Genomic DNA, 20155 nt, shown 5'->3' with positions numbered 1-20155 from the left:
GACATATGTCGGACAATTCAGTTTTCACACAATCAGTTTATATTTGTTTCACTTGTTATCCACAACGCACCAAGACCACACGACTGCATGGCATATGGTTTGGTTACTTAAAGAAGACAAATTAATGAAAAAAATAAAGTGAAATAAGATAAATAAATGATGTTTCCGCCCGGTTTCGAACCGGGGACCTTTCACGTGTTAGGCGAACGTGATAACCACTACACTACGGAAACCGTGTGGCGGTTAAAGCCACCTGAGCATACTTTTTAAAAGCTTGCATGCGGTCTACCGTTGTCAGGTCGGTTGCACGAGCGTTTACTTCTCATCAGCAGCCCCCAACCTTTTTTGCAGCATGGACCGGTTTAATGTCCGACAATATTTTCACCGACCATTAAGGTGTCACGGATAAATACAACAAAATAAAATGATACGACCAAGACAGTGGTATTTTGTAAATATAATAATAAACGCGAATTCACTGTGTAATTGTGTAACTATTAGCAGGGTCCTCCTGAAATACGCCAACAACAATGAGAACATCCTCCTCTCTGCCCCTTAAGGGTGTCTGGTCGCTATGGTAACACGTAAATATCAATCAATCAATCAATCAGACCTTTATTTGTCACATGCAAGTTTGCACCTGCAGTGGAATTGGACCACCGACCATACATACATAGCACAGACAGGTCGGAGACAGGTAGTAATTTGGAAGAACATTGAAATGTACAAGACAATGGGCAAATGGAGGAGGGAAAAAAGAGACCTCTACTCATACTGGGCTCCTTGTGGGAGGTCAGCATGAGAACAGAAAACAAAAAAACTCCTCTGCACAGAGAGCACATCACAACACCATGAAGCACATGACAAGCAACGGGATGGGTAAGGGGGTGAGAAGTGAGCTGATTAGACACAGCCATCTTGCCATGTGCTACTAATCCAGCGCTGGGCCTAGACCTGCCGTCTGACCTCGGCCTTGGAAGTGTTCGAAGGCGCTTGGAGTCCAGGATGGGGGTGCGTAAGATGGCGGCAAAGAGTCTAAACAGTCTGTTATCAGGGAAGAATTTGTTGTTAAGCTCCAGCCTTGAGACCACGGCTGGCGCTGATATGGTAGCCACATGAAATGATGGTGTTTTCCTGTAGTGCGAACAACTGCATGTCGATTTTACAGTCGATCTAAATGTCCGTCACTGGTCTCTCAATCACCCATTGGGGGGCCATGAGCCTCTCCGACATGTTATCAATTTTGCGCTCAAAGAGCATAGTCTGAGGCTATGTCCACACTAGCCCGGATAACTTTGGAAACGGGGCTTTCGTCTGAAAACGCTTCGCGTCCACACTATCGTTTTCAGTTGTTTTCACAGAGTTGTGTGTCCACATTGAGACGGCTGAAAACACTTACGTTCCAGTACTGTGCATGTGTGAAACACAAGACGATTTGACCTGCCTCATTTCTGTCTGCCGTTTATTTACTTTCCAGCTCTTTGAAACTGCTGCAAAAGGTAGAGGAAGAGCACCGAGTTTTTTAAATGGACTAACAATGAGGTGGAGTTTTGCCATGTGTGTCCCGTCTGTAACAACTGAAAATAAAAATAAATGAGTGGTCCAAAGTGAAGGATAAGCTCTGCATAATGTAACAAATGGCTCTCGGAGGAGGCGGTCGCCCTTTTTCTCCTCCTCTCCCTTAGCTTCCCTGCTTAGCCTCTATGTCCTTGTCTAGTCTCGTGTTCTTTGTATTACTTTCCCTGGAACAGTCTCTCACAGTCTGTTTCTAAAACTTAAAGAGAATTATGGATTTGATCAACTGGTCTCTGAATGCTATTTCCACCCTTTTCTCAACGAGAAGTCTGGGCTCGGGAGAGCCCGAGTGTCCTGGAGGGACTTTCCCTGCCGGATACACGATGGACGGATGGCAGAACTGGAGGGTCGTGTGCCTGGCGGGACTGTCGATCGAGGACGCTGAAGATATCTACCTATTCGGAACCATGATAACAGGGTGCTCACACACACAAACTACACCCTTTTTGGCTCCTACCTCAAAGCACGCTGTGCGCTGTTGATATTACGTGCTGTACAATAATGTTTAATATTTAATATTTACAGTTATATTCCCACAGATCATCGTGATGTTGTTTATTCTATTGCATTTTGCATTCTATTACAACACTAGTGAAATATTAGTGTCATTTCATTCTTTTCAAAGGTTTATTTGCATGACGCACAAACAGACACAATTGAAAAGTACAAATGTGTGTGTGCATGAAACGAATTCAAACGTGCTGCAGATGTGTGTCACAAGTTGATCTGGCTGTAGGCTGTGGCACTTGGCCAGAGGTGGCGCTGGTTGACTCGAGTCCATGTTAGTGCACAAAGTAAACTGCTCGCTTTAGTTGTGAAGCAAAAACGCTGAAACCGGAGAAATAAAACGTGCGAGGGGAACGATAACGACGACAAGAGTCTCCCGATCGTTTACTCTTGCTGTCCTGTGAACAACATCGGCGTGGTGTTAATTGTCAACAGCATCAAGACTGACGGAGTGTGTTTGAGATAACCTTACAAGTGTCACAGGTGACACATTTGGCGTTTTTTTGCTGGTTTGTCGGTAGCAGCTCCTGAAACGCAAGACTGCCACACATCTGTTCGACCAACACCAGTTGATCTAAACGCCAGTAGATCTGGAACACCGGCTATTGCAGTTAATAATACAACAGCTTCTTGCCATTTTTTGTGTTTCTTTTTTATCACTGTGTGACTGTTTTCATGTGAAAGCCTGCGTGCGCTAGTACCGCTTGCCTCTCGTTCCCAGAATCCTTTGCTCTTTTGCCCCTGAATGACGTCACATTTTCAATCTCTATAACATAGCTAACATTAACAGTGCAGTGAATCCTGCTTGTGCCGTGATATTCAGGACTGCAAACCGAGCAGCATCACTGTCAGCTTGTTGTGTTTGTGAATATATGACTGACTTTAATTATCCATAAAATCATCACATTGTCTGTAAGATTAAAGTCAGCTATTGAACGGCGAATATTTTAAAGTAAAAGCTTTAAAACCAAGTTAGTACAAACTTGCTAATGTCACATAACTTTGCCGACATGTGGCCAACAGTAATGCTTTAATGTTCTTCATTATTAAACATTCGCACATAAATAAGTGACATAATATTCAGTACTTACTTTCAAAAGTTTACTCTTCGGCCGCCCTGCTTCAGGCATCCGTCGTTTTTTTCCCAACAAAAATATCCACACCCACCGCCGTGCTATGAATTGTGGGATATATGGGACCACGAAGTGTACACCAGACCCAGCCTTCAAATTTGGGGAAAGGAGCTGCGCATTTGTTCACCACATTTGGAGTACACTTCGATTTAGGGAGGAGTTTGGAGTTGTTTTTTCACCTTTTGGACCTTCAGCACTGTGTGGGGATTCTGGGGAGGAATCACTACGGGGACCACAGTGCCTGGGACTGTGAATAGTTGTCGTTTCATCGCCTGTGGCAGCCACATTGCCATCTTCTGCTTCACCGTCTGCAGCTGCTATGCCACCATCACCCTAGCTCAGACCTTCCCAAAGTGTGGGGCCCGCCCCCTAGAGGGGGTGCAGAGTCATTGCAGGGGGGGCGCGGTATGAAGGGGAAAACAAAACAACAACAACGCTTGGACACTGCTAGCACTTCATGCACCCTGTGTGTGTTTATGGTGTTTTATATTTAATATTCACACTCAGGAGAACAGCTCAGAGATCAGGATCTTGCCCTTGACATGTGTCTACAGTCCTTGTGTTTCTGTTACTTTAAAGTGATCCCTCGGGTATTAAGCAGTTTTCCTTGTTAATAACTGTTTGTCATCAGTGATTTGGAGCTTCATTTTTGTCACTGAATGCATGCTTGCAGTTAAAATTGTATTCTTATCACCTTGTTGCCCTTCTTTGATATTTTTTAAATAGATTATCTACAAAATAGTTAAATAAGGAGAGATCATGTGGAAAAACTGCCCATGATTTATTAAAATACAGAAATAAATTAAACCATCTGGCAATTAACTCAGATGACCCATTATAGAAGAAACGATCCCAGCCATCGAAGCAGTTAGGAGAGGACCCTGCAGAGTCTCGATGAAGATGGAGGCTTGGAGCTCATCACCCTGGTCATTCCACACACCAGGGTGAGGAGGTGGGTTGCATGGCTGAGTGTCTGAAAGACAGAAGACCAGTGAAATGTAAAGCATGCAGTAAAGGCTGATTATCTTGGAGAAGGTGTGGTGGATCATAAATTAGATTAGTTTTGGAGTTGTACATCTCTGTTCCTTACATTTCATGTCATGCTTTTATTAATGTTTTATTTGTTGCTTTGACTGTTTTCGAATAGAATATGCAGTGGGAATATAGAGGGAGTAAGTAGTGAAAGTTTTGCCTGGGTTGATTGTGCGTCGATCCATTGGTAATGCCTCAGGGCTCCAGTAGGTGGGTTCGCGCGCTTCCTCCTTCACAGACGAGTGAGAGTGAGAGCTGCGTGTCTGTGCCGTTCTTTCACCTCTTCTCACTATTTCCCCTGTTTCAGGTAACTGTCATGCACAAATCTGTATAAATGTGTGTTACCGTTGATTATTACGTTGTTATCATTGTTCATTGTAGCGAAAGATGTGAATTGCAGACTGTTTTTGGCTGAGAAGTTTCAGTTAATCTCTGTTGCTGTGTATGCTAGTTTTCTCTATTACTATCTGTGTCAGCTAACATGTGCGAGTTAAAAAGATGTTTTTGTGTAATGCTACAGTTCATGTTATCTAAAGTATTCTCATCAGCTAATGCAACGAACAGTAGTGACTTAGTTTGGATACAGTTGTCCTGAGACTGAGTGCATCCATAAGAATATTGTTTTGGTTGTATTGCTTCTGAAACTCAATACAGACGAGTGAGAGTGAGAGCTGCGTGTCTGTGCCGTTCTTTCACCTCTCCTCACTATTTCCCCTGTTTAAGGGCACAACAAAGGCAGAAAATGATTGGACCATAGAAATGATCTCAGCACTTGTTTGAGTAGTTTTTTTACTAGCAGCTAAACATTTAATTTGGGTATCCAAATTTAAATGATGGTGTGAATTTTAAAAATAGCACCAATAAATAAATAAAAATGCATATTAAGAGCTTACAGGAGTTAGTGGGTATTATAGAATATAATAAACATTAAGCTGTCTTTGAAAACGTTAAGTATGCTTATATGCACTGAGTCACTAATTTTCCTTTAGGTGATGAAACATCAGTGGTTTCCGTAGTGTAGTGGTTATCACGTTCGCCTAACACGCGAAAGGTCCCCGGTTCGAAACCGGGCGGAAACACTTATTGCTAGAAGACGGGGTTTTTTTGTATAACAAACACTGTATTATGTGATGTGTGAAAAGGCTATATTTATAAAATGACGACAAAATGATGATATACTCAATATAATAATATATTTATTTAATATGTAGTGACAGATTATGTATAATACAATTATATATAAAGACGGATGTGATCTCATCTTGACATGTCGACATGACATTAAACTTTTTAAATGTGCATGAAAAGAAAACAGAGGTGTCGGTCTACGTGAGTCCACGTCTGTGGATTTGTTACCCTTGGAAGTGTTTTTTTTTTTAACTTGTTGTTACTGACCTCGGTTTTATGTTGGACAGACAAATTAGAGCAGTGGTGAAGTTCGGTTTTTATCATTTAAGGCGACTGGCAAGAGCGAAGTTATTTCTTTCTAGGCAGCACCTCGAAACAGCGATCTATGCTTTAATTTCTTCCCATCTGCTGTAACTGTAACTGCAACTGGTTTAAAATGCCGCTGCATTACTGATATGGTTATATGCTCTCGTAAAAGAGAGCATATAACCCTGTCCTGGCCTCCCTGCACTGGCTGTCTGTGCCTTTTAGAGTTAATTTTAAAATTCTTATGTTTGTTTTTAAATGTTTTAACAATCTTGCTCCGCCTTACCTCTCTGAGCTTCTTCGTGCCTACACACCCTGTCGGTCTCTTAGGTCAGCTGACCAGCTTCTTCTGGAAGTAATGAGATCCAGGAGGAAGCTCAGAGCGCATGGGGCCTTTACTATCGTGGCTCCTAAATTATGGAATAACTTGCCCTTCCACGTTAGAGAGGCCTCTTCACTGTTTTAAAACGCATCTTAAAACCCATTTTTATTCTTTGGCTAGAGACTTAGTTTATCTTGTATTTAAATTAATTATTAACTAACAAATTAAGTATGTTACTTTTATTTATTTGTTTTCTTTTATTTATATCATATGTAATTTTATTATTAAGTTCCAATGTACAGCACTTTGTGTCAGCTGTGGTTGTTTTACAGTGCTTCATAAATAAAGATGATGATGATGAAAGCTCATAGGAAGACCAATGTGAAACTGTATAACCTTATTTAATAAATACTACCTCGCTGCTTATGTACTAAAACCTTCAACGTTGTTAGTACCGGTGTAATATATTTGTGGCCACACGCGTGTTTGTGGGGGCGCTGTTTCTTGCTGTGTGATCAAAATTAAAGTAATTCGTGGACATCACACTGATGTGTTTTTCTTGTGAAACATGTCGGCCCGTCCTATTTAGTTTTTTATAACCTACATATGTATGATATATTTGAATATGGGAGGGAAATCGAGAATAAAAAAGAAAAGCAATAAAAACATGTTTCCGCCCGGTTTCGAACCGGGGACCTTTCGCGTGTGAGGCGAACGTGATAACCACTACACTACGGAAACTGCTACGGTGAGCTGGTGACGTAGCCAAAAATATGTATCACCAAAAAAGAAACAACGTTAACTACAGTCATTTCTATAGTGGTAAAATTAAACAATCTAAAGTGCGAGACCTTCTTCGTGTTTTCCAAAGACGTCCGCCGGGCTGTGAGAGTATTTGCCGGGCTGTGTTGAATATAGATTCTTATACACCGTTTTATATTTATTCTTTATTCTCAGAGTATTAAACCACACCGAGGGAAGAAACAAAAATGAACACATTAATTTAATGTTTATATAATGGTAATAATCAGATTCTCCCACAGTGTATTCTGGTCTTCCTCTGTGAAATCTGCCGCTCGGCTGCCAACACACTTATCAATAACTGATTGATCAGATGCTGCAACACCACCTCTTTCACTTTGGTTCAACTTTGTGTGACCCCCAGTGTTAGGGTAGGCGAAGCCACAGAAACATACGTGTGTAGCTGATTCAGCCCTCAGATGTTGGTCCTGCCTGAGCGACAGCAATGTCACATGGAGCAGCAACATCAACCTTTTCCAAATATGACCTGATGAAACAGCCTGAAAATGATCTCATTCATCTAAATTTATCTCACAGTCACTTATTACCTTCTCACTAATATGTAAACAGAAAAGCGTGGGCAAAGCAGACCCACGTGCCTCTCAGTACGTGACTTCGCCCATGTGTGTTTGTTTGTGTTGTAATGTGGTAGTTCCTCCTGTCCTGTTGCAAGAGCTCAGGCATGTCACAAGCTCGGCTCAAAGCCCCCCTGAAAGCCCACGCAATCAGCTGCTGGGGTTTGTGTTTCCCTTTCTGGAAGGTTGTGAAAAACAAACGAGGGAAACTCTGAACTTTCAGCATTTCTTCAGCTTTTACAGTAATTCATCCAGTGTTTGAAAAGGAGATCAGAGTTTGTCATCTCGCCCTCGTTCATTCACAGCAAAGTCCAGAAAGAAACCCTCCAAACCCACGAGGAGGACGCAGAGGGGACACGTCTCGTGGTCGAGTCCACGGACAATGTAAAGTAAATAAAGGAAATCGTGTTTCTGGAGGTTTTCTCTCTGAAAGAGAAGCTCGTGCAGTAATCACCTGTGTGCGTTTAGTAAATCTGAAAGCACTTGTACTCTGTTTTAGTTTTATAAGCATAACAAACGCAGGTGTTATTCTTATTATTATTATTATCATAAAATTATACAGTTGAGAAGTGAAAGCAGCAGAATTTCCTTCTTTCTTTTCTCTGTGTTCACAAAGAGGAAGTAAACTTTGCCGCGGCACACAGACAGTATAAAAGCTTCGCCTCTGTTGTCTTTCAGCTCAGTTGGACTCTGGTGTGTTGCTTCTCAGCATGGAGAACATCTACGTCAGGCACTTGGAGCTGCTGGGCTACGAGAAGCGCTTCTTCCCAAGTCAGCACTACGTAAGCCTGCAAACATCTTATTCTGCTGCCCTAAAACTCAGATAAAGTCCTGGTTTATAGTCCAACAGCACCGAGTTCATTTCTTTAACCGTCTGATGAACTGTGAAAGTAGCTCCTGTGTTTGTGCCTTTAAATGTGTGCAGGTGTACATGCTGATGGTGAAATGGAGCGACCTCTCAGAGAAGCTCATCTACAGGACGTATCCTGAAATCCACACTTTCCACGTAAGTCCATCTGCACCACGAAATAAAGGCTCCGCTCAGCAACGTTTGGACAAAATAAAGTTCAAAAATATTTCGTTTTCATCACAGAAATCTTTGAAGGACATGTTTCCCATCGAGTCCGGTCAAATAGAAGCGAGAGACAGAATCATCCCCTCATTGCCAGGTAAGAAAGAGGAAGCTCTGCTACTGTAGGCAAGTTTATATGTAACACTGCAGAGGTCAAAATCAACACCTCAGCAGGTCATCATATGAAACCTCAGAGTATTAAAAGATCGTTTCCAGTCGTATCTTTTCTGTAAACCCTCCGCTGTCAGGAAGCACCTGTGATTATCAGACTCTTGCAGCCGGGCTCACTTCTGCTTTCCCCCCAAACGCAACACAGCTGAAATCAGCCGGTGTCCAAATGCAGCTCTTGAGCAGTTACAGTGAAATTTAAATACAGGAGAAAAATACGTTACGAAAAAGAAGAAGTGGGAGAACTGTATTAATTCCCCTAAGAAAATATGGCAACACGAGTCAGAGCAGCGCGCTGCACTGCTGACACAGCACACAGGTTACATTGACAGGACAGCAGCTGTGAGACGTGCAGACTTTTAGAGACATTTTAGGGCCTTTCCCGTCTGATGTTTGGAAGTTTGGATCCTCTCATTTTAAACAAACGTGTGAGTCCTCGTCCTCACTGTCGTTTTCTGTTCCTCTTCAAAGAAAACAGAACTGCCACCTTACACACTCCTCTTATGAAACTTTACTTACCAAACAGCTGTTGCAACGTGAAGGACAAGACAAAACTGCATCTGTATAAATATATTTAAATATATCTTGTATATATATTATGTTTGAGATGCAAAAGTAGGCGAGTCTTTGTTTACAGTGCAAATGTTTCGTTTGCTCCCAAACAGCCAAACCTTCTAGTTTAAAGCCGTTCTCCAGGATTTCTGAAGATCTTTCAACATTTTGAACGTTGGCTGCTTTCTTCCTCAGTTTCAGTCGAGTTCATTAAAGCATAAAAATGCACCTCACTCAAATAAACCACTGATGTGTCCTCAAAACAGACAGTTTGGCAAAGAACCGATTTTAAACAGGTTCTTTAGGGACCAGCAGTCTGTCTCCAAACACATCGTCTGTTTCTTTAGTCGAAGTTATGAAAAATTCAAGACGATAACACAGGTCAATAGTGTCATATAGTATGTTTGCACTAAGAGGGCGATTCCTAATGAGTTAGCTGACAACTTGGCACATCTCGTAGCATCCATCCAACCACCCGTCTAATTCAGACAGATGGGTGGAAAAACCCATCTGACATTTATAGTGCAGTCGCCCTGCAAGGATGGATGGATGGATGGATGGGTGGATGGGTGGGTGGATGGGTGGATGGATGGATGGGTGGATGGGTGGGTGGATGGATGGGTGGATGGGTGGATGGATGGATGGATGGATGGATGGGTGGATGGGTGGATGGGTGGATGGATGGATGGGTGGGTGGATGGATGGGTGGATGGGTGGGTGGGTGGATGGATGGATGGGTGGGTGGATGGGTGGATGGGTGGATGGGTGGGTGGATGGGTGGATGGGTGGGTGGATGGATGGATGGATGGGTGGATGGATTGATGGGTGGGTGGATGGGTGGGTGGGTGGATGGGTGGGTGGATGGATGGGTGGGTGGATGGATGGATGGATGGGTGGATGGGTGGATGGGTGGATGGGTGGATGGATGGGTGGATGGATGGATGGGTGGGTGGATGGGTGGATGGATGGATGGATGGGTGGATGGATTGATGGGTGGGTGGATGGGTGGATGGATGGATGGATGGATGGGTGGGTGGATGGGTGGGTGGATGGATGGATGGATGGGTGGATGGATTGATGGGTGGGTGGATGGGTGGGTGGATGGATGGGTGGATGGGTGGGTGGATGGATGGATGGATGGATGGGTGGGTGGGTGGATGGGTGGATGGGTGGGTGGATGGATGGGTGGGTGGATGGGTGAGTGACATCTCTGCTACAGAAAGCATCGACTGAGGCCAAGGTTGGATGTCTCTTTGCAGCCACAGCTTCTGCATCTTTTACACTGACTGTAGATCATCCAAACAGGAAGCTCTTCATCAGTTATTGCAGGTGCAGAAAACTGAGTGTCATCAGTTTAGCAGTGAAAAGTTGGCAGCATTTACTGAGCATACAAGAGGAGCTAACATGGATCTTTGAACAACAGTTTAAGATAAGATAAAACTTTATTAATCCCTCGGGTGGGTTCCTCTGGGAAATTCGGTTTCCAAAAGCACCGACAGAAGTTACAGAGCATGAGCAGAATATTATATATACACACACATATATAAATAAATACAGAGACATATATAAATAAAATATACGAAGGGGATAAATAGAATAAATAGGAATAAAAATAAAAATACAAGTGAATTGCACATTTCAAGTATTGAGGTCTATTGCACCGTTGACTATTAACAAAAGTATTGCACAGTGAAGTGGAGAGGCACTACAGCTTAGTTGTTCCCCCTCCTTTGTCCTCCCTCTCCCCTCCAGAGAGGCGTTAAACAGTCTGATGGCGTGTGGGACAAAGGAGTTTTTAAGTCTGTTGGTTCTTGTCTTTGGGAGAAGCAACCTGTCACTGAACAGACTCGTCTGGTTGTTTATGGCCGTGTGCAGAGGATGCCCAGCATCGTCCATAACGTCCAGCAGTTTCTTTAGTGTCCAGCTTCATGCCGACCACAGAGCCAGCCTTCCTGATCAGTTTCTCCAGCCTGGATTTAGTTTCCTGTTGTTAGAAAACATCACCCCAAAGACACAGACTGTTTCTGTCCTCAGCTCCTCGGTGGTTGTGGGAAAGCGAGAAGTCAAGAGAAACCACGAAGAGCACCCTGGCTGAGTACTGCCAAAAGGTCATCAGCCTGCCGCCTCACATCTCCCGCTGCAAACACCTCTCCAGCTTCTTCAAGGTCCGACCGGAGGATGAAAACCCGCCTGCCCCAAACACGTCAGTACATCACGCACGTCTCTGTTGACGCTACAGTTAAACATAGAACGACATCTAAATGACTCTTTCCTCCTCAGACTGAAAAGAGCCGAGACCTTTTTGGTGTCCAGAGACCAGGCTCGAGACGTGGCGTCCGGTAAGACTCACACTCAGCCTTCTGTTATTCATTCAGGACCACTATGGTCAGAGGCAGCAGCTATATTTGGTGTGATGGCAGCCATGTCCTTCTAAAAGGTGAAGGAAAGCACAAGACAGAGCAGACAAAAGATACTGATTCGATCAGAGACCCTGAAAGGGAGGAGCTGAGGAAAAGGTGGCTGCAAAGAAACTCGGAGAGACCAACGTGTCTATTTCCTGATCCCACCTCAAGATTTTCCTTCATAACTCTGTTTATAAACAGACTGTGAGCTCTTTGATCAAATGTTTTAATAAAAACAAACGTTTTGGCCACACGGTCACTGGGCACATGTTCAGAAACTGGAAGACGTCATCATCCAGATGTTGATGTCTTTTTAATGAGACTAAAACAGATTCTTGTGTTTGACTTCTCAGAGATTTCCGCCCCCATCATCTTGGACACCTACAGAGTGATCGCAGACTTCGAAAAGTCGACCAAGTATGAGATCACTCTGCACACCGGGGACCTGGTGGAAATCGTGGAGAAGAATGAGAACGGTGATAAAACAACTGAGTTTATTTGTTATTCTGAATTTTACAGCCTTCGTCTTTTCCCGGAAAATTTTATTTGCCAGTGATTTTTTTTTTCTATAAACCACATCAGGTGAAAATTAAGACTTGCTTTTTGGTTTGCTAGCCCCACCTCTTGAGTGACATTTTATTTCTGGCCAAAACGTTGCATGTTTCTTCTTTAAAAGGAAGCAAAGGGCATTTCTTATGAGCAGCACGTCCATCATTTCCTGCTCGTGCTGTCTCTGCAGTAAACAACCATATAAAGAAGTCAGTGCGATGATATTAGAGGAAAGCTTCTGACTCACTGGGATTACGCATACATTAGTGTCCCACATTCTTTCTTAATTTCAGTAAAAAGAAAAACAACAATAATCAAACATGTCTGCAGGTAAAAAAGACAAAACGTAAAACAGTACAGAGTTTATAATAAAGGTACAGATTTGAAATCCCTGGGGAAATGAAAAGATACAAATACTCTGAAGGTTTTTATTGTTTTACTATTCAGTGATGATAAATTCTAGAGAAACAGGAAGTCGGTGTTACGGCACAGTTAGTCAAGTTTGATGGTGACACTGCCTGAAAAGGAGGAGCTGGGGTGGAGGAGAGGTTGCAAAGCAGCTTGCAGATGCAGAAGGAAAACAAGTGTTTGCTCTGATGGTGCCTCGAATTGTTTAAGTAGAGTTTTATGCGATCTGTCCTGATGCATGCTCAATCATCCAGGTAAGTAAATCCCAAAAGGTTGATTGTGTTTATCTGGACGTTTTCAGTGGGAGAAATGTTTCGTCGCTCATCCAAGTGAACATCCTCAAGAAACTTAAGGAAGTCCAAGCTCCTCAGCATGACTGAAAACCTACACAGACATCTAAATACCACCTTTACCCCTCTGACTCTTGTTCACTTCTAAATGATGCCACTTTGGTCCAGAATCTGCAGTATTTCCAGTCACAGTATCACCGTATATATGAGAAGGTCTGAAAGGTGAAGCCAGTGCAGACGTGTCTTGAGTGTGCATTCTTTCTCGTGGCCACCAGGGGGTTTGTTTTTAAGCCAATAGGAAACGACCCATCTTCTCACTTTAACGCTGACCTCAGCAAACACTTAGCTGAATAATTTATGTCGGTCTTGAATTTCAAGCCTTACCGAGTGACGCTCGATGTTCCCGCTGTGATCAGGTTGGTGGTTCTGCCAGTGTGAGTCAAAGCGAGGCTGGATTCCCGCGTCGTACCTGGAGCCTCTGGATGGACCGGACGAGGCCGAGGAGGCTGAACCCAACTACGAAGGCAAGAAGCTCTGGTTTTAATCCGCCGTGGGTTGTGGCGCTCTTTCTTTTAGGCACGTGTTCATGTAAAATGCCGTGTGTCACTGCAGGAGACAAGCACGTCACCATCCAGGCCTACAAGGCGGAGCAGGACGACGAGATTTCTTTGGAGGTCGGTGAAACTGTCGAGGTCATCCACAAGCTACTGGACGGGTGGTGGGTCATAAGGTACGACGAGCCCTTCAGAGCACCTTCAGTGCATTTAACAGACGCTTGATCTCACAGACTTCATAAAAAACACAGATTCAGAGAGTTTTTGTACCTCGACACCAGTCTCAGTTTTTAACTGGAACCACTCTGCTTGTTTCCAGCTAAGGTTGCCTAACGTGTATTTGTCTAACAAGCTGCACTTCAGGCTTATAAAGTTAAAGAAAAGCTGTTGTTTGAGGCTGATTCCACATTTGTAAAGTTCATCGAACCTTTTTTCCTCTTAAACTGCTGTTTTGTGCAGGAAAGGAGACGAGACTGGATATTTCCCCTCCATGTTCCTGTCGAAGGCCGGAAAGAGAGAGAGGTTGAACCCGGGTGGGCAGAAGCCCCCACCTCGCAGGTCTGTGCCTCATCTTCAAATACATAATGAGCTGCTTTCTGTTGCCAGGTCTGCAGTGCCTCCTCCATTCTCACACCGGCATTTGATTGTGTAACATCAGATTAAAGGGAAGTGAGTTGTGAAAAAACCCTCAGGATGTGATTTCATTTCTCCTCGTTGCTTTATGGTCGTTTATGTGCTCAGAGTTAGTTATTCCTGGAAATGCTCTGCAAGGAGTTATTTTTGGGTGTCTGGGTCATTTTTCTGCTTTTTAATCATCAGGAAATCAGCAGCTATGTAATAAAACAGATAATATTACCAATTTTGTGTAATTACAGTTTGCAGGTTTTGTCACCTTCAGTTACCCCCAGATGCCCATCATGAGTTAGGTTAAACACTGGGCTCCCAAAGAGGATTGAGGGATTCAGGTTATATGTTTGATGTCAGCGATGCTAAAATACGGGACACATTAATCCAGGGGATGTTGAACCTTTTGAGTCAAAGGACCAGTTACAGGGGAGCCTCAGATTTAATACTAAACTTTTGCAAACTGTCTATCGCCTCACCTTTTTTGCAGCTTGCAGCTGTTCCGAACACTTAACAAACCCACCACCTGTCCTTTGTCTCCCTCAGATCGACCATCAGAAATGCCAAGAGCATTCATAACAAGTCTCGCCAGCGGCTCAGTCAGGAAACCTACCGCCGGAACAGCCGCCGGTACTTCCAGCAGAAAGGCAGCCGGCTCAGCGAACCACAGAGGAACTCCAGGAATGCAGCAAAGTCGCCGCTGAAGGAGATGAAGAACCAGGGTAACGACCACGTGTCCACCACAGTCTTAAACTCTCTGAATAAAAAATAAATTTAGCAGTATTCACATGTTTGAACATCTACTCTTGTAAAGTCTTTGAAAAAATGCTAAAAGGTTTTTGTTTGTTTGTTGTTTTTTTTAAATTAATTGTTTTTCAGTTCGTTCATTTTAGACGTGTCAAAGCAAAAATGCTACTGCAAACAAAGCTTTTGAGGCTGAAACTGATACAGGGGGATGTATGTTGGAAACTGTACGCTATCTGCAAGCTCCACGTGCTGGAAATCAAACTGAAAATGTTCTCACACTGGAATTCTCCACATACTTGTAATTTTCTCTAACAGTCAGCAGTCTGTGCTGTGTGTAATGTGATGTATAAAAGCACATCAGAGCCAAACTGAGAGGATTTTTGACTTCCTGTAATCCCATTTTGCAACAAAACGGTTGGTTTGTTACAACTGAGTTAGATGTGCAACAGAGAGCGCTAACTAGACAGCCGTCAGCCAATAAGAATGAAAGGAATTAAAAGGCTAAATGGGTAAAAACTTGATAAAAGCCATGTACAGGTCTCAGCCACAGAGACCTTTTACCAACACCAAGCCCGGACATACGATTGCATGAGGAAGGTCAAAAGGCATAAAAATCTTTGACAGGTTGAATATGGATTCAAACTTGTTTCATAATACTGGAATATTTTAGTCCAGGAGGAGGCCAACGATCCACTGAGATGTCAGCTATCTTTATTAGAACCATCAGAGTAAACCTTAAAGGCCTGTTTGGGGATTGGAAGCTTGTTTTAGGGTTTAAAGGTAGACTTGAGTTCAGAGCGAAGGTTGAGTCCATGTCTGTGGTGGTTAAACATCATGTTGGGAATACATTAACGAACAGTTCTTGTGATACAAATTCGGAATTAGTACTTAACTGTACTACTACTGTACTTAAGTAGTATTTTCAGGTATCTGCACTTTACTTGAGTAGTTTGTCTTCCGACTACTTCTTACTTTTCTTCCCTACATTTTTGAAACAGGCTCGTTTGCTTTAACACATTTGAGACGAGTTATATTCTGAAACAAAGTGACGTACTTCAGCTGTTACTGGAGTATTTTTTAACACCAGTATCTGTACTTCTACTTAACTGCTGAATGTCTCTGATAAAGTTGTGCCACCTCTGGACAGGAGTCTCAACCAGACCATTAAAACCAAACACCTGGTGACACTTCTGTTTCAGTTAGTGTGAACGTGGTCTTTAACGTTGTTCCTCGAACCCCGGGCTGACCTGCTCGTGCTGTTGTTTCTGACTCACAGATAACATTCCCGAGATGTCCGGCACCAGCTCAGAGAGCGAGCTAAAGAAGGAGGCGCCGGTCATCCCTCCCCGACCCAGCCCAGAGCTCATCTTGGAGCGCTGCACCGACAACACCCGCAAGAAAGTCAGCATCCACAAGTCCCGGTCCAGCTCCTGAAGCTAGCACACAAAAGATTTGACGGAGCAATCCTTAGAGCCGCTTTGTTAACACGGTCCTAGTTTTAGAAGACGTTCATGTTTCGAGTTTTTAGATATATTACAAGGTGTGGATAAAAGGGCTGGAAATGTAACTGCCATCAAACGCATGGAAAGACCAAACAGCAGCCACGTGTCAGTAAGTTATTCATTGGTTTGTGAACACGTCTTTAATTCAGCCTTTCAAACATTTCCTCACTTTTCAGTGGCGTAATGATCCATATTTTCTAGCAGATGGACGGTCAGAATGAATGAGTGTAAAGTTACGTGGTTTGACTTTAGGCAGCAGCACATTTTGTTTCAGAGCTTTAAAGACTCCATGTTTTATATCTTTGGACTACTAGAGCAGCTTTGTATGATTCAAGTCCAAAATAATGCCTCTTTGTCTTACACTGGGCTTGAGCGCAGCTCCTGAGTTACTCCTCTGTCTAACATAAGCTGTTTTAGCTCCTCCTCTTTTAAGCCAGCTTTCTTCTGATTGGCTGCCCCTCACAAACAGGTCTGAATAGCAGGTTGTCTGCTGTAGATGTTCATCTCAAAGATAACACCATTAATTTTTATTATGATTATAAGCAGTAATGGAACTCTGACCCACCTGCACCATTAACATGTAGATTTGGATCTTTGGTGATAAAAGAATAACCGTGTCTTTGGCACATTTTTATTAGTTATCTGGGGGTAAAAATGCTTTGTTTTGTTGTCATTTGTAAGCTTATTTTTAATTTATGCCAAATATCAGCACAAAAAATGGTTTCGGAATAAGTAAATGCATTTGTGGAGCATCACCTCACCTTTTTATTTGCTTGTTGTCCTATTTAAAGTGTACATGTTACGCGACTCTGTCTATTTTTTTGTAAATTGCTTTATAAAGAATAAAAAACAGTTCGAGGTGTTCATCGAGTAATTTACTTTTATTAGAAAATAAAGGCCATTGCACAGCACGTGTGCTTTATGTACATGAAACTCTTTGTGTGATTTTTGGTGATTCAGTCGTCTGTGGTCGCACATTTTAAAGCCATCCTGATACCTTCTCCCACCAACGATGTGGAGATCCAACTTTTTTAGATCCAGTTAAAATCCATCAAACAGATGCTCTGGAAAAACTCCAGAATTCTTGGAACAGAGTTTAATACACCGAATCATGAACAGCAAGAAAATACATACAAGGTATAGCAAAATAACACAGCGGAAAGCAAGCAAAGCAAACAGCCTTAAGCACAGACAGCAGAGCAACACAGAGACGCCTCTGGTCCTCTAATATATAGGGACCAGTATCCCCGCCCCCTGCTGCAGGGTAACTTTCCCACCCGTCCTGCAGCCAAACACAGCTGCAGGGTCAGGTAGCAGCCAGTCCTGGCCAGAGGCCAGTCAGGACTGGCTACGCTTTTGGCTTTGGCTTATCACAATAGGTCATGACACGGTAAAACGTCGCACATAAATCCTAATTATTAAATCTTAAACAGCAAGTGGCATAATCGTATAATATACAATATTAACTACATGGGTTACATGCTTAACACAGTAATTCTCATACATTAAAACACTTCAGTGTAGGTTCAAAGTTTGTGTGTGTGTGTGTGTGAGTAATTATATTGTGTGATGTTTTATTGTGATGTGCTCAGGTTTTCTGTTAAATTGTTACTGTTGCATGAAAGACATTGAGTGTGTATTGAGAGAGGTTACCGGATCTGGAGAGTGAGTCATTCAGGAGAAATTCTCTCCTTACATTAACTGCCCTGTTACTCTACCACGTTAATAAACCATCTGCTTAAGATTCTGCGTGGAAGTTAAAATATATGTTCAGTGCAGATAAGGTAAGGTTTATTTATCAAGTGCTTTTCGTAGACAGGCAGTTACAAAGCGCTGTACACAAAGGTTAAAATAAAGAAAACATTAAGTAATAAAGTAGACAATATAAACAATGCAAATTCAAAACAATTCAACAATTCAAAAGTGTTGATAGATATATCAACACTTTTGATATATCTACACTTTTAATATCTATCTATCTATATATAGTGTATATAGTTATATAGGTATACATGTCACACAAGTCCACCACACATACTGCCATCATTACGCATTCGCATAATTAGTGACTGTTTCACTTTGAGTTTGTTCGATAAAACCAAAACAATTACAAAGGGAAAAGAAATATAAAAAACAGGATGACCCCGACGTGATTTGAACACGCAACCTTCTGATCTGGAGTCAGACGCGCTACCGTTGCGCCACGAGGTCCTGTGTGCAAAGAACGAGTATATGGTCATATGAATAAGCACCATTCATCCTAAAGTCTTTTTTTTTTTTTTTTTGATTTTATATCACAGTAAAAGACACGTGCTACCGTCATTTGTAGCATCACGAAACAAAAGCGACATAAAGCCACCGTCAAATGTCGCGCCGCTGTCGCCCTGCAAGTTAAAGCTAGCGAAAGCCGCTAGCGAAGGGCTAACGGCTAAAAAAAAAAGCAGGGCTCTAAAGTAAAAAGCATGGCTCTAAAGTAGTTAAAAGTGAAGGGAATTGTTAGCTTTGTGTCGCCGTCAGTGTACCGATATAACAGACAATGAACAGTTCTTCTGCTCGTTGATTAATATTAGCTACTGCACATAACCATCTCATAGAACGTATATGTACTGTACTATGAATTGACCTGGTGAAATGTGACTGATATCTGTCCCTGGTGGTCTAGTGGTTAGGATTCGGCGCTCTCACCGCCGCGGCCCGGGTTCGATTCCCGGTCAGGGAACATCAGTTTTATAATATTGCTTTAATAACATGAATTTACAAACTGTTTTTTAAATGAAAAGTGATTCTTTAGTTATTTATGTCAGTATGCACAGCACAAGATTCACTAAAGCAAAGATACTCTCAGGCTCTTGCATCTTTGGTGCATCTTAATGTTCCCTGCAGAGAGATTGCGTGTTCTGGCTTGCTGCATAAGGGCACGACAAGTCATTCAGAATTAATAAAGCGAGAAGAGGAAGTCAGGTGATTAAAACTTCCCTTCAAAATAAAAACGCAGTTTCACATTAGAAACGTCTTTCACCTGTCAGAGGAGCAGGGTCAGCAGGACACCATATGCATTGGATGGGTAACCAATTATGACGGGGGGGGGATCAAGTCACTCTGGTATTCACAAAAATCAACGAATCAATAAATAAAATTGTATAACAGCAGCAATAAAAGTGTAAAAATATCTATCTTAGATTGCAGAAGCAAATTGTCTGCATAAGCTAGGGTGACCAACCGTCCTCTTCTTTTGCACTTGTTGACTTGTAAAAGTATATAAAGACATTTTTTACTTCATAATTCATTAACCACACAGAGAAGGCATCGTTTAAATATGTTAACGTTTTCTTGAAGCAAACAGTATTTTTAAAGTTCTTCACGACTGGTCCAAGTGTCCTTTATGGAAATCAAAATATGGTCACCCTAGCATGGGCTCATCAGTGTCCTCCTCAGTGATTATTGGTGATATGGTTGTTATCAGTTGTATATCAGCAGAATTCATCTTAAAGGAGGACAGTGATTTATAATCCCAGCACTGTGGGAGAGGAACGTTATGACCTCCAAAACTAATGTTTAGGTATGCATGTGACAGCCATCTCAAGGCAAGATCAAAGTAAAGTTAAAGTAAAGAGCCCACAGCACCAGACAGAGAAAACCACAATGATCAGATGATCCCTTATAAGCAGCACTAGGCACGCACGGGGAAGAAGAGCTTCCCTGTGCGATAACTGCAGAACCAGCTTCAGATATTGTCATTCATCATGCTGAAGGGGGACAAAGTGAAAATATATTAACTTGTCATTGATTTCTTAGTGTTTGACATATCTCTCTCACTTACATGTTTCAGATCATCAAAAAAATGCAATAAAATGACTTTTAACAAGGCTTGGCTGGATTTTTCCTCTTAATAAAGAAAAATACAAATC

At 42.4% G+C, this 20155-nt stretch overlaps 1 protein-coding gene and 5 non-coding genes across 7 annotated transcripts; 3 read left to right on the top strand and 3 right to left on the bottom strand.

Annotated features, from left to right (window-relative positions):
* Positions 1-160: 160 nt before the first annotated feature.
* On the bottom strand, positions 161-233 carry trnav-aac (transfer RNA valine (anticodon AAC)). The gene has a single exon. It is a non-coding gene; the product is annotated as a tRNA-Val (tRNA).
* Positions 234-4805: 4572 nt separating this feature from the next.
* Positions 4806-17148, top strand: ncf1 (neutrophil cytosolic factor 1). Of its 2 annotated transcripts, none has more exons than XM_087847557.1 (12): positions 4806-4970; positions 8058-8161; positions 8305-8385; positions 8473-8548; positions 11206-11374; positions 11452-11510; positions 11927-12049; positions 13237-13344; positions 13433-13550; positions 13834-13932; positions 14545-14720; positions 16022-17148. In XM_087847557.1, the coding sequence occupies exons 2-12, from the start codon at positions 8090-8092 to the stop codon at positions 16177-16179; spliced, it is 1239 nt and encodes a 412-aa protein (XP_087703683.1). In that variant the 5' UTR covers positions 4806-4970; positions 8058-8089; the 3' UTR covers positions 16180-17148. The 2 variants fall into 2 exon arrangements, with proteins under 2 accessions (XP_087703683.1, XP_087703684.1); XM_087847558.1 differs by lacking the exon at positions 4806-4970 and adding an exon at positions 7611-7763.
* trnav-aac (transfer RNA valine (anticodon AAC)) lies at positions 5254-5326 on the top strand. The gene has a single exon. It is a non-coding gene; the product is annotated as a tRNA-Val (tRNA).
* Positions 6672-6744, bottom strand: trnav-cac (transfer RNA valine (anticodon CAC)). Its single transcript has one exon. It is a non-coding gene; the product is annotated as a tRNA-Val (tRNA).
* Positions 17149-18386: 1238 nt separating the features above from the next.
* On the bottom strand, positions 18387-18458 carry trnaw-cca (transfer RNA tryptophan (anticodon CCA)). The gene has a single exon. It is a non-coding gene; the product is annotated as a tRNA-Trp (tRNA).
* Positions 18459-18894: 436 nt separating this feature from the next.
* trnae-cuc (transfer RNA glutamic acid (anticodon CUC)) lies at positions 18895-18966 on the top strand. The gene has a single exon. It is a non-coding gene; the product is annotated as a tRNA-Glu (tRNA).
* The last annotated feature ends 1189 nt before the right edge of the window (positions 18967-20155 follow it).

Source organism: Neolamprologus brichardi, chromosome 10 (assembly GCF_056152115.1).
Source record: "Neolamprologus brichardi isolate AB-2024 chromosome 10, ASM5615211v1, whole genome shotgun sequence".
In the NCBI taxonomy this organism is placed as follows: domain Eukaryota; kingdom Metazoa; phylum Chordata; class Actinopteri; order Cichliformes; family Cichlidae; genus Neolamprologus; species Neolamprologus brichardi.
This window is presented reverse-complemented; position numbering and strand designations above follow the sequence as displayed.